The sequence below is a fragment of the Lactuca virosa genome, chromosome 9 (genome assembly GCF_052849685.1).
Source record: "Lactuca virosa cultivar CGN04683 chromosome 9, Lactuca_virosa_CGN04683_v6, whole genome shotgun sequence".
NCBI lineage: Eukaryota > Viridiplantae > Streptophyta > Magnoliopsida > Asterales > Asteraceae > Lactuca > Lactuca virosa.
Genome location: NC_136434.1, coordinates 269,853,562 through 269,867,465, shown reverse-complemented (window position 1 = coordinate 269,867,465; position 13,904 = coordinate 269,853,562). Strand labels below are relative to the sequence as shown.

At 39.5% G+C, this 13,904-nt stretch overlaps 1 protein-coding gene and 1 non-coding gene across 2 annotated transcripts; one reads left to right on the top strand and one right to left on the bottom strand.

The window, feature by feature from the left end:
- Positions 1-465: 465 nt before the first annotated feature.
- On the bottom strand, positions 466-1,680 carry LOC145140532 (uncharacterized). Its single transcript, XM_079073993.1, has one exon. It carries the CDS (start codon positions 1,678-1,680, stop codon positions 466-468), a length of 1,215 nt encoding a protein of 404 aa, XP_078930119.1.
- An 886-nt stretch (positions 1,681-2,566) lies between these two features.
- LOC145141753 (small nucleolar RNA R71) lies at positions 2,567-2,673 on the top strand. The gene has a single exon (XR_013722948.1). It is a non-coding gene; the product is annotated as a small nucleolar RNA R71 (small nucleolar RNA).
- Positions 2,674-13,904: the final 11,231 nt, after the last annotated feature.

Here is a 13,904-nt window from a genome sequence, read left to right as displayed (position 1 = left end):
GGGCATGCGGCGATAGGAAAAAGTCCCACTCGGGCAAGTGAAAGTAGTCTTTTCTTGGTCAATTGGGTCTATGGGTATTTGGAAGTAACCCGAAAATCCGTCTAGGAAACAATAGTAGCTATGGCCGGACAATCTTTCAAGCATTTGATCAATAAAAGGTAAAGGAAAATGGTCTTTACGAGTGGCATCGTTTAGTTTTCGATAATCGATGCACACTCGCCAACCGGTTACCGTTCGGGTCGGAATAAGCTCGTTCTTCTCGTTTGCTACGACCGTCATCCCGCCTTTCTTGGGCACCACTTGAACAGGGCTAACCCATGGACTGTCGGAAATAGAATAAATGATCCCCGCATATAAAAGCTTGACTACTTCCTTCTTGACCACTTCTTGCATGTTCGGGTTCAGTCTTCTTTGGTGTTGCACTACCGGCTTTGCTTCTTCTTCCAGGTTGATCTTGTGAGAGCATTAAGAGGGGCTTATTCCCTTGATATCAGTGATACTCCATGCAATGGCACTCTTTCTCTTCTTTAGGACATGGACTAATTCTTCTTTTTCAGATTTGGGGAGGTCAGAAGCTATTATAACAGGTTTTTGTTGGCCATCTTCAAGGAATGCGTACTCCAAGTGATCTGGTAGCGATTTCAGCTCTGTTTTCGTGTTCTGCATGGTGAACACGTCGAGTCCAGTGAAGGGACTCGTCGAGTCCTGGGCAGAATTCGCGTTAACTATGGGTTCTACATATGGACTCGGCGAGTAGATCGGGGATACTCGGCGAGTAGGCTGCTCAGTGGTTTTTATTAGTTCATTATAATCAGCTTCTTCCAGCAGTCTCTCTATTTCCAGTAGGTCTCTTTCAGCATCAAGTTCTTCATCAAAGGCGATGGTGGACTTGTTTGGCTCTTCATTGTTCCATTCCTCCATTAATTCATCTAACATATCAATTGAAAATGTCGTGTCATCACTGTTCCTTGCATGCTTCATGGCTTGATCAACCCCGAAAGTGACTGATTCATCTCCCACTCGTAGAGAAAGTTTTGAATCTCGCATGTCAACTATAGCGCTTGCGGTGTTAAGGAAAGGTCTTCCAAGGATGATCGGGACTTGAGGATCCGCTTCCATGTCCAAAATTATAAAGTCCGCCGGGAACACGAACTTATCCACCTTTACCAAAAGATCTTCACAGATTCCCCTAGGAAATGTAACCGTTTTCTTTGCTAGGTGGATTGCCATGCGAATGGGTCTTGGCTCGGGGAGGTCTAACTTTTTGAAAAATGAATAAGGCATGAGGTTTACACTTGCCCCCGAATCAGCTAGTGGATATATGGTGGCCAAGTTTCCAAATTGACAGGGCAATGTTAAACTTCCCGGATCTCCTTTCTTCTTAGGAAGTGTGTTCAACATAGCAGCTGAACAGTTTTCGTTTAGGACCACCTTCTTCACTTCTTCCATCTTCCTTCTATTAGTTAGAAGCTCCTTGAGAAATTTGGCGTATTTTGGCATTTGGGCAACCGCTTCTATGAATGGTATGTTGATTTGAAGAGCCTTTATGTGTTCTAGAAACTTCTGGTAGTCTTCTTCATTCTTTTCTTGTCTAGCTCGGGCTGGATATAGCAGTGGAGGCTGATATGGCTTAACAGGAGTTTGACTTTTCTGATCAGGTGGCGGACTCGCCGAGTCCATATCATGGACTCGGCGAGTAGGGTCTGGGCTCAGCTGGGTCTGATTTTGATTCTGCCCTTATGCCTCATTCTCTTGTACCAGCTTCGGGTCTTCGTTCTGAATAGGGGCCAGAGGGGTTATAATCTTCCCACTCCTAGTTGTGACAATGTTTATATGTGCGCCTTTTGGATTGTTTTCGGTGTTACTAGGAAGTTCTCCCGGTGCTCTTTGATTTATTTGTTGGGCAAGTTGCCCCAGCTGCTTCTCAATGTTGTGAATAGATGCTTGTTGATTCCTTAATATTGTTCTTGTATCTTGTATTGCAGCATCGTGGTCATTGTGTCTTTTTTCGGATGCAGCTACAAATTTAGTGAGCATTTCTTCTAGATTTGGTTTCTTTTCTTGTACCGGCTCCTCCTTTTGGTAAAAACCCCTTGCCTTTTGTCTAAATTTCTCCTCCCTCGCTTTCTTGTACTCGTCATAAGGGAGCCATTCTTTCTTAGGTTTTCGCCAATCGTCATCAAATCTATCACCACTAGAATAGCATACTTGCACTTTCTTATTCCCGTTCTCGTCCAAATCACAATCTCTAGTTAGATGAGGCCCATTGCAATTTTCACATCCTACCCGAATAACATGGATTGTTTGATCCATTTTATCCATCCTTCTATCCATGGTTTTCAACATTGCCATAACTGCCGACAAATCTTCAGAAGCTGCGTACGCCGATCCCTTGGTCATATCATTCCTTGGATTGTGGTATTCTCTAGAATGCTTAGAGAATTCTTCAATCAGTTCTTTGATCACCGGAGGTGCCTTCTTTGTGAGGGGTCCTTGCGAGTCTAGGAGCTGCCTAGTTGTTACATTGACTCCATCATAGAAAATGGAGACTTCTTGTTGGCTATTAAGATCATGATGTGGGCAATTCCTTAGTAGACTTTTATATCTCTCCCACGCCTCATAAAGGGATTCTCCAGGTTGTTGTTCAAAGTTGGCGATAGCTTTCTTCAACTTGGCTATTTTCGAGGGTGGGCAAAACTGGTCAATAAATTCTTCCTTCATCTTAGCGCATGTAGTGATGGATCCGGGAGGGAGTGACTTGAGCCAATCCTTTGCAACACCTTTGAATGTAACTGGAAGCATACGAAGCAGCTGGGTTTCGTGAGGCACATTTGGAGCATTAAAATAATCAGCTACATCATTGACTTCATCCAAGTGTTTATAGGCATCTTCGTGGTCTTTTCCATAGAAGGGGATCTCCTTGAGTTGAGCAAGAATGTGACCCTTAAGCTCAAAAGTGGCAGTCGTGGGAATTGCGGGTTGCACAAGTCCCGGGCCGGTATCATCCCGTATCCTCTTCTTCCATTCGCCCATGGGAACTTCATCAATGTTCGCCATGGTGTTGTCAAAGTTACCTTCTAGATCGCTACCTTCTTCAATTTCGCTTTCTTCTCCTTCGGACTCGTTCACGATGTCTTCCTTGATTGGGTCTTCGTTTGCTAAGGAAGAGGTGCTGGATGCTCCTGATTTGCTGCTCTTTTTCTTGCTAAAAACGGATTTGAGATTCTTCAAAGGTGAGTTCTTTGAAGAAGCGGATTCTCCAACGGTTTTTCCTTTGTTCTTTCTTAGAGCGGACTCCGGGTCTTCAAGTGGGGGAACCAAAGACGTATTGGATCCTCGGGTCATGTAACAACTGCAATTAAAGTAAAAAAAACGCATAAAAAGAACAAAAAGAAACTAAATTAAAAGCTGTGAATTAGCGATGGACTCGCCGAGTAGCGTCGAGTGCACTCGGCGAGTTCAAGGCAGAAACAGAAAAAAATCTAATTAAATTTCTAAAACAGAAAACTATGAATACTAATCCTATCAACTATATTACCAAAAAATTAACTTTGTGCAAGATAAAATCTCACATAAAGGATCGATAAAACTAGAAATTAGTGCTAATTTTTGAACCGTTCCCCGGCAACGGCGCCAAAAACTTGATGTGTGTAAAATGCACTGGTTTTATTCCTACTTTAAAAATATAGATTTAGCACACAAAGGCAGTGAACCTGTCTTTTAGTGGTATAGTTGAATAAGTAGGGTGTCGAACTCAGGGAACGGAAATTAAACAATAACTAATTTTAACTAAACAAGTAATAAAAGTAAAGGGTTTTCTCTAGTTTTACAAGACTAGAAACTTAAACACACCACCTAACACGTAATTAACTAATCAACTAAAGCAAGTAAAAATTCACCAAATGTGATAAAAGGGTTTCTGTTTAGGTCCAACCAATTCACTCCTATGGTTAATTTTATGGTAAAGTAATAAATTAATTGTTATTGGTTACCAACTATAGTGATTAGATTCGCATTCGCTATTACCAACCCTTAGGAAATTAATTAATTCAAGCAGTGATCAAGTGTTTAAACTAATTAACTCCCTAGTTCAATTATTTGGATTAAATAAGATTTGTAATTGGTTAATCAAATTAGTAATTCAACTAACCTCTTGTTTGTTGGTGTCTCAAACAAGCTCACACATTAATTTACCCATTCTCTAATTAATCCTAGTTTCATATTCACTAATCCTAGACATATAATGAAGTGTTTACATAAATCATATGAGGTTAACAATTAAGAGATGTTCATGCAGCCTAATTGTCTTCCTATTAACAAAAAATAGTTATGGTTAATGCATAAGGGTCTTTAACAAACTTAACTTAATAAAATCACCAATAATCAATCAATCAAAGTATAAGTCAAACCATAGGAGTAATTTGGTCTTTCCTAAACAGAAACTACGAAAATTCAGCTCATGCTTATAGTAAAAGAGAAGCTAAAAACGAATTTAGTTGATCTAAACATAATTTACTTCTAAGAATAAGTGGAAAATTTAACCTAATTCGCCTTGAGTCTTCTAAAGATCAAAGATTAGGGTTCTTCAAGTCTCCAAGGGTTTCCTCAGTCGCAAGTAATTCTCCAGAGACCAAAAAACTCTCTCATTCGGAATTAGATCCTCTATTTATAATTATCTCAAAACAGGGGCAACTCGGCGAGTAAGTATCCAACTCGCCGAGTTCCTTTTGAGAAATACGTGTACGGCAAGGATTCCTGGTCAATACTTCGCGAACATTTGTAGGAACTCGCCGAGTAGCTCCAGGTTTGTTCTTCTTTCTTCATTCTCCAGCTTCTGATTGCTTCTCCTTCTTCCTTTTTGCTTCCAAGCATGTCTTCTGGACTGAAAATATAATTTAGACATTATTAAGTACCTTTTGTCCATATTATGCAAATAATTAGCTAATAATTGATAAAATCTATACTAAACTCATGGCTAAATATGCACATATCACAATACCACATCTGGACTGCTAGCTACAGTTAGGCGGGCACGCCTGAGATGTACAAATGTCATTTAACTCGACGCCTGAAGAACGTTGGAAAGGTCTCTAGTCATATCAAGCATGGTTATACGACTCACAATATGTATAAATCACCTTTAGTTTACAACTTAACACTCTTCAACAGTTCTATTTTTACTAAATATAACTGATACACACTACGTATTCTGGCTAAAGCCAGGGTTTCTCAAACAGAACCGATTATGCAATGGGTTCACATATAAAATACTTACACTTCATGATTAGTTTTAGCTAGTCACACGAGGTAGTATTTTCGCATATCACTACAGTTTTCAGTAACGAACATTCATGGTTTTATACTAAATCGATAACGCTACCCTTTTCACTAAAGAAAATATCAGATTTTCTTGGAAACATACAGATACTCATGGTATATTTTTATACTCATGATTTATAACAGAGTTTACGGTTTCTGAAGGTTGGACCGTAAACTCCAGAACAGGGTTTACGGTTCTTGAAGGTGGGCCGTAAACTCAAGAAAAATGGTTCTGCTTGCTGATTTCGAAGAGATAATCGTTTCCAGGCGTTTCCAAGTGACTCCAAACGTGGTTTCTCGATGTTTTCCGAAGCTTGAAGGCGTTTTGAGTGTTTACGGTTAAGATTCTTAGAGAGAGAAGGAGAGAGTTTTTGTCCAGAAATGTTCTAATGAAGATGGGGGTGTCGTATTTATAGGGGCGTTGTGGGGGGTCCACTCGTTACTGACCGTAAACAGGTTTACGGTCGTAAACGAGTTTACGGCCGTAAACACGTTTACGGTCGTAATCTCATTTAGACCGCAAATGTTTGATTTTTTTCAAGATATTCGGGTTTCTGCGCGATTTTTGGTTCCAACTCGTAAATAATTTAATTGAATATAACTAGATTATTTTCTAAACCAAAAGTTTGACGGAAAATTTTACAAATTCGAAATTTTATTAACGAAACTCGCGTAACGGAAACGGACAAAGTTTCGGGTTGTCACATCATCCCCCCGTTAGAGGGAATTTCGTCCCGAAATTTGAACGCAGAACACAAGTCATAGATTAGGGAAAAGATGCGGATACTTCTGTTTCATCTGATCTTCGCGCTCCCAAGTGAATTCAGGTCCCCGCTTGGCATTCCAGCGAACCTTCACTATCGGGATGCGACTTTGTTTCGTTCGTTTGACTTCCCGATCCATGATTTCAACAGGTTCTTCCACGAAGTTGAGGTTCTCGTTGATTTCAATCTCGTCGAGAGGCATCACAAGTGTCTCATCGGACAGACACTTCTTTAGGTTCGACACGTGGAAGACAGGATGGATGTTGCTGAGCTCTCGGGGTAACTAAAGTTTGTATGCCACGGGACCGATCCTAGCAAGGATTTCGAACGGTCCAATGTACCTTGGGTTTAGCTTTCCACGTTTCCCAAAACGTATCATGCCTTTCCAGGGTGAGACCTTTAGAAGGACGCGGTCACCAACCTGGAACTCCAAGGGTTTTCGTCTCTTATCGGCGTGACTCTTTTGTCTATCTCGAGAGGCTTTCAGTCGTTCTCGGATTTGCACAATATTTTCGGCTGTAACTGTTGCCTGAAACATGACGGGGTCAAACTGTGGGGGTGGTGGTGGTGGCGGACCCCCATAGACAAGATGGAAGTCAGGGACATCAAAAAGAGTGTTCCTACAAGGACTTCATGACTGCGAAGCCCAAGTCCTTCGACGGAAATGGAGGTGTCATCGCCCTGACTCGATGGTTCGAGAAGATCGAATCCATCTTCGAAATTTGCGTTTGTTCTGAAGCAAACAAGGTGAAGTTCGTCGCCTGCACCTTCACTGACAGAGCCTTGACCTGGTGGAATGGTCGAGTCAAAACCCTAACCCTGCCAGTGGCTAATGCCATGGGTTGGGAAAGATTGAAGGAACTCATGTTCGCTGAGTACTGCCCGAGGGGCGAAGTGCAAAAGTTGGAGCACGAACTTTGGAACTTGAAGATGAAGGGTTCTGACATTGCTGCTTACACTGCTAGATTCTGTGATCTGGCACTTCTCTGTCCGGGAATGGTCACCCCGGAAAGCAAGAAAATCGAGAGGTACATCTGGGGATTGACGCAACCCACCAAAGGAAATGTCTTGGCTACTCGACCAACCACATTTGAAAGCGCCAAGGATCTGGCACAGACTCTGATCGATCATGGAATCGATCTGGATGAAGTGGCAGCTGTCTCTGAACCACAAAAGGAAAGCGGTGGGAAGAAGAAGAAGTTTGGTAACAAACGAAAGGGTTAGTCTTCGCAGGAGCCCTCCAAGAAACAACAAATAGTGGCAGTTCATGCTGTTACTGCCCCTGCTGCTGCTCCCACTGCTGTCCCAATCACTCAATCTCCTACCAGCGGTTATGCTGGGAAGCTCCCCCTGTGCAACAAGTGTAACTTCCATCATCACGGACCCTGCCGTGAGCTGAGTTGCAACAGCTGTGGAAAGAAAGGACACACAGCTCGATACTGCAAGGCACCAACTCAACCAACCAACCAGGCTCCGGGAGCGGGCGCTGGTCAAACTTGTTATGAATGTGGAGAGACTGGGCATTTCAGGAGAAACTGCCCTAAGGCAACAACTGGTGGCAATGCAGGGAGAGTTCTAGTGATGGGCCAGGAGGAAGCAGTTGCCGATCCTACCGTTGTTACAGGTATGTTCCTCCTTGACGACTCTTATGCATCCATTCTCTTCGACTCTGGTGCGGAAAGGAGTTTTGTTAGCCATACATTCAAACATCTAATCAAATGTAAATCCCAACCTCTAACCGAACCATTTACCGTCGAGATGGCTAACGGAAAGAAGGAGAGCACTAACGACATATTTATAGGCTGTACTCTTACCCTAGACAATTATTCTTTTCCTATCAATCTTATGCCTGTGTCCATTAAGAGTTTCGCGTCATTATCGGCATGGACTGACTAAGCTCCAATCGTGCTGATATTCTTTGCTTCGAGAAGGCTATCCGTCTCAATCTTCCCTCTGGCAAAGCTCTCATGATTTACGGAGATAAGCCTAGCTCGAACCTCCGTATTATTTCATGCATCAAAGCTCGGAAGTATCTGCGAAAGGAGTGCCATGCATTTCTAGCTCACGTTATAGACGTGACGCAAAAAGTTAAAGACCTCGAGACTCTTCCCGAAGTCTGCAACTTCCCTGAAGATCTCCCAGGAATCCCTCCCGAACGCCAAGTCGAGTTTCGTATTGACTTGATCCCCGGATCTACATTCAAGAGATAGTTCGCCTTCATGGTGTACCTGCATCCATTATCTCCGATTGAGATAGTAGGTTTACATCGAGGTTCTGGCAGTCACTACAGAAAGCTCTTGGAACTAAATTAGACATGAGCACGGCTTATCATCCGCAGACTGATGGACAGAGTGAGAGAACAATTCAGACCTTGGAAGACATGTTGAGAGCCTGCGTCATCGATTTCGGCGCGTCATGGGACACTCATCTTCCTTTGGTTGAATTCTCCTACAACAACAGCTACCATACCAGCATCAAGGCTGCGACATTTGAAGCCCTCTATGGCCGTAAGTGCAGATCCCCTCTGTGATGGGCTGAGGTGGGTGACACGCAGCTAGCCAGGGGTCAAGCCCCCGACAGCACTCTCACTGGTCCTGAAATTATCCGATAAACAACCGAAAATATTGTGCAAATCCGAGAATGACTGAAAGCCTCTCGAGATAGACAAAAGAGCCACGCCGATAAGAGACGAAAACCCTTGGAGTTCCAGGTTGGTGACCACGTCCTTCTAAAGGTCTCACCCTGGAAAGGCATGATACGTTTTGGGAAACGTGGAAAGCTAAACCCAAGGTACATTGGACCGTTCGAAATCTTTGATAGGATCGGTCCCGTGGCATACAAACTTTAGTTACCCCGAGAGCTCAGCAACATCCATCCTGTCTTCCACGTGTCGAACCTAAAGAAGTGTCTGTCCGATGAGACACTTGTGATGCCTCTCGACGAGATTGAAATCAATGAGAACCTCAACTTCGTGGAAGAACCTGTCGAAATCATGGATCGGGAAGTCAAACGAACGAAACAAAGTCGCATCCCGATAGTGAAGGTTCGCTGGAATGCCAAGCGGGGACCTGAATTCACTTGGGAGCGCGAAGATCAGATGAAATAGAAGTATCTGTATCTTTTCCCTAATCTATGACTTGTGTTCTGCGTTCAAATTTCGGGACGAAATTCCCTCTAACGGGGGGATGATGTGACAACCCGAAACTTTGTCCGTTTCCGTTACGCGAGTTTCGTTAATAAAATTTCGAATTTGTTAAATTTTCCGTCAAACTTTTGGTTTAGAAAATAATCTAGTTATATTCAATTAAATTATTTACGAGTTGGAACCAAAAATCGCACAGAAACCCGAATATCTCGAAAAAAAAAATTCAAACATTTGCGGTCTAAATGAGATTACGACCGTAAACGTGTTTACGGCCGTAAACTCGTTTACGACCGTAAACCTGTTTACGGTCAGTAACGAGTGGACCCCCCACAATGCCCCTATAAATACGACAGCCCCATCTTCATTAGAACATTTATGGACAAAAACTCACTCCTTCTCTCTCTAAGAATCTTAACCGTAAACACTCAAAACGCCTTCAAGCTTCGGAAAACATCGAGAAACCACGTTTGGAGTCACTTGGAAACGCCTGGAAACGATTATCTCTTCGAAATCAGCAAGCAGAACCATTTTTCTTGAGTTTACGGTCCACCTTCAAGAACCGTAAACCCTGTTCTGGAGTTTACGGTCCAACCTTCAGAAACCTAAACTCTGTTCTTCAGTTTACGGTCCGAGTCTTCAAGAACCGTAAACTCTGTTCTTGAGTTTACGGCCGTAAACTCACCGAGCATTCAGAATCCGTAAACTACTCTTCGACCGTAAACACCTTTTTAGTGGTGTTTTTGACTGAAAACTCACCTTCTTCGATTCGATCAAGTCCCGGTAACATTCCTTAACCGATTTCAAGTGTACCTCTAACACGTTATCTAACGAAATCGCTAATTTAGATACATATACGTATTTATTTGATATTAGGATTCCGTTAAGTGTCGCGTACAACAACTCGAGGATGTTCATTTCAGTCAACAATTTCACAACAAGAACGGTGAGTTCATACGCCTACATTTTTCCATATTTTCAATGTTTTCAGGGGGGAATACAAGCTAAACATAAATGTATTCAAAACTTATGCAAATCTCATACTTTAACCCTTTTGTGCTGTGTTGAGCATAAGGGGCGTTTTCACAAAAATTTGCATAGTTTTCCGGACACGCTATTCACTATTCATGCAAACTATAATCGATATAGTTTGAGATTTTTCTAAAAATATAACAAGTACAGAAACTTTCACTGTTAAACATATGCACTGAGACAGAAACCATTTACAGTTTACATCACCACTTTATCATGGTATTCATAACTGTAATTATCATTATATACGGTATACATAGGGATTTTCACTACGGTAGAACGCTACTACACTACATGTAAACTAGATTGTACGATACTGTGAGGCGCTACTTCACTACTATACCCTTAGGTGTACAGGGATAAATCCTACCACTGTATAACTAGAGTCTCCTGGAGGGAGAGCGTGAGATTTATGAATAGATCTATTCGGGACTGACAATCCCACATCTGGACTGCTAGCTACAGTTAGGCGGGCACGCTTGAGATGTACAAATGTCATTTAACTCGACGCCTGAAGAACGTTGGAAATGTCTCTAGTCATATCAAGCATGGTTATACGACTCACAATATGTATAAATCACCTTTAGTTTACAACTTAACACTCTTCAACAGTTCTATTTTTACTAAATATAACTGATACACACTACGTATTCTGGCTAAAGCCAGGGTTTCTCAAACTGAACCGATTATGCAATGGGTTCACATATAAAATACTTACACTTCATGATTAGTTTTAGCTAGTCACATGAGGTAGTATTTTCGCATATCACTACAGTTTTTAGTAACGAACATTCATGGTTTTATACGAAATCGATAACGCTACCCTTTTCACTAAAGAAAATATCGGATTTTCTTGAAACTATACAAACATTTTCCGAACTTATCAACGATTTTCACTACAAACTACTGCTTATGAACTCACCAGCGTTATGCTGATATTTTCAAACTGCTTGTATTCTCAGGAAATCAGTAGACAGGTACTTGCTGGATTTTGAGGAACTGAAGCATTAAGAGTTTTTAAGTTTTTAAGTTTTTACTATACAAAGCTATTGGATGTAATTCAAACGAAGATTCAGACAAGTTTCAACTGATGTAAACATTTTTGTTTAAGTATTCACTGTAATGGTTGTGTTGCTATGATTGCTGTTATTCATTGGTTGTGATACTACACATGACGTCCTCCGCCCCGAAACGTTTTCCGCCATCAGGTTTCGGGGTGTGACATGGGTGAAGAAGACGATGACTGGATGAAGCAATAAAGGTGTTCTTCCATGAGTGGCCAGCATCTATGAGGTGATGAACTTGAAAAACCAGGTGTTCTTCCATCTGATAATTAGGGATTTAACAACCTTGGTGTTTAGAATAACATATTAGCGATTTGGGGCTAGGATTTACAATCAGGGAGTTGGTAAGATCATGAGGATAAAGCAGATTCATAACAAGAGTGGAGATGAATGTGATTGTGAATCGATTGTATGTGACTTTACAAAAGATGAATGTGAATCTAAATGTGTGTTTATCTACTTTTAGGGTTTTTTTTTCTGTTTTTTCTGTGAGAGAGGGGCAGAGAGATTTTATTTTTGTTTTATTTTTAATTATTTTTTAATTGTTGGTAATAAAACAAAAATAAAAAATTAAATAATAAGGGGTAAAATCGTCTTTACAAAAAAGTTCAAACCAAATTGGACCACACTCGCAACAAAACGAAACTATTGGACCATCCTTGCGAGCCAAACCCATTTTGGACCAAACTTGCTAGTTTTGACATACCACAGGGACCATTCTTGCAATTTTGTCTATTATTTAAACATATCCTGATATCTATAAAACTAAATTGCATATGACAATAACATAAATAAAAATAAGTATATTGGAAAATATGAAACTAAAACAATACATTTAATATATGATATTAAAACAATATAATACATAAAATTAAAATGATTATTAAATCTGAAGTCCATATTTTATTTTATCACATCACACAACAATTGATAGATAACATACGACAAAACCATCTAACCATATATGTTTTTTAACATACAATAACATTTTTTAATGGTTCATTTATATAAATGATACAAAAAACTATATTTACTTTAAATAGTTGAAAATAACAACTGTCTTTTTATATTTTGGAAAATCACCCATCATCAACTTCTTCTATAGTTTTTCTTTGTTTTGTCATCTCATATTTCAAATCATTCATCATTTGAAAAAAGCTTTTTTCTTTGTTGATTTTTAATTGATTTGCTTGAAATATCTCTCCACCCTTGGTTTCCAACCTCTGTGACATCTGACTACCGGTTGTTTTTATTGGATTAAGGTGTCTGAGGTTCTAACTAAATTTGTATAATGTTGAAAAATAAAAGTAAGTCATTTGGGGTTACCTTCATAACCAAGAAATAACTTGGATTGATTATAAGAGGAGAGAGAGAGAGAGAGAGAGATGATTTATTAATATAATATATGATTAATATATTAATTAGAAATAGTAATAATTAATTAAGAATTAATCAGAATTATTTTAGGTTTAATTTTGGGTTAATTCTAATTAATTAAAGGTACAAGGGTTGATATGTAATTGTTCAATAATCGAACAATAGAGAGGTTCTAGAACCTTACTATCATGGTCGATTTTAGGAGGCTTGTGATAGGGTTATAAAAGCCTCTAAAAGATAAAAAAGGAATTAGATAATTGTTTGATTTAAAATATATTATTTTAAATTCAAATTTAGGGTTTTTGGGATCTTTTGGGAGCTATAAATAGGATGTTAACCCTCATATTTCCGGCCATCACAAACCTAGGAATTTTGAAAATTCCTTCTTTATCCCATCTATCCTCTCAATCTTAGGGTTTTTTTGTGTTGTAGGTGTGAAACATTAGAGGTTCGCATACTATTGGAGTTAGGTTTTCCAATGAGACAACAACGTTTTGATTAGCCTGATTGGAATCAACAAAAGGTATGTATCCCTAACCATGAATTTCGATTCATAGGGTTCTAGTTTGTATTTTTCATAAGTATGTTGCTAATTTAGATGTAAAAAAAGATATAGATTCATTTTAGGTTGCATGTACCCTTAAGAGTTAAGTGAAATTTGGCGTGTACAATTGTTTTGTAACCTAAAAATCTCAATAATGGTATTAGAGCCATAATTTTCACATTAATGGTACATAATTAATGAAATCGAAAAAAAATCTAGAAAAGCGCGGCCTGCCTTAAAAAAATCTGTTTTTTCGTTTTCTGCTAGCCTAATCTGACTAGTATGGTTAAATTTAGTAATGATTTGCTATTTTAGCTGTTACAATCTAATTCTAATAATACTAGATAAATCCAAAACCCTAAATCGAATTTTGAGGATGTAGATATGCATACCTAATATTTAATTATAAGATAATTAAATGTAATTATCCTCGATGGATTTTATAAGATATTTAATTAATGGTATAATTAAAAGACAATCATAAAATCCATAAAAAGGTGTAAATGGTTAATTAATTAATTAGTTCAGATAATTAAATTTAAACCGTCATTGGTTTAAAAGATTAATTAATTAATTAAATTTAGATAATTAAATTTAAACCTTGTATTTTCAAAAGTTTTAAAATACACCCTATACATGTGTGTGTTTATATATATATATAT

Bases quoted from the DNA above. Each gene is read 5' to 3' on its own strand.
- LOC145140532 (XM_079073993.1), bottom strand. From the start codon at position 1,680: ATGGACTCGGCGAGTCCGCCACCTGATCAGAAAAGTCAAACTCCTGTT.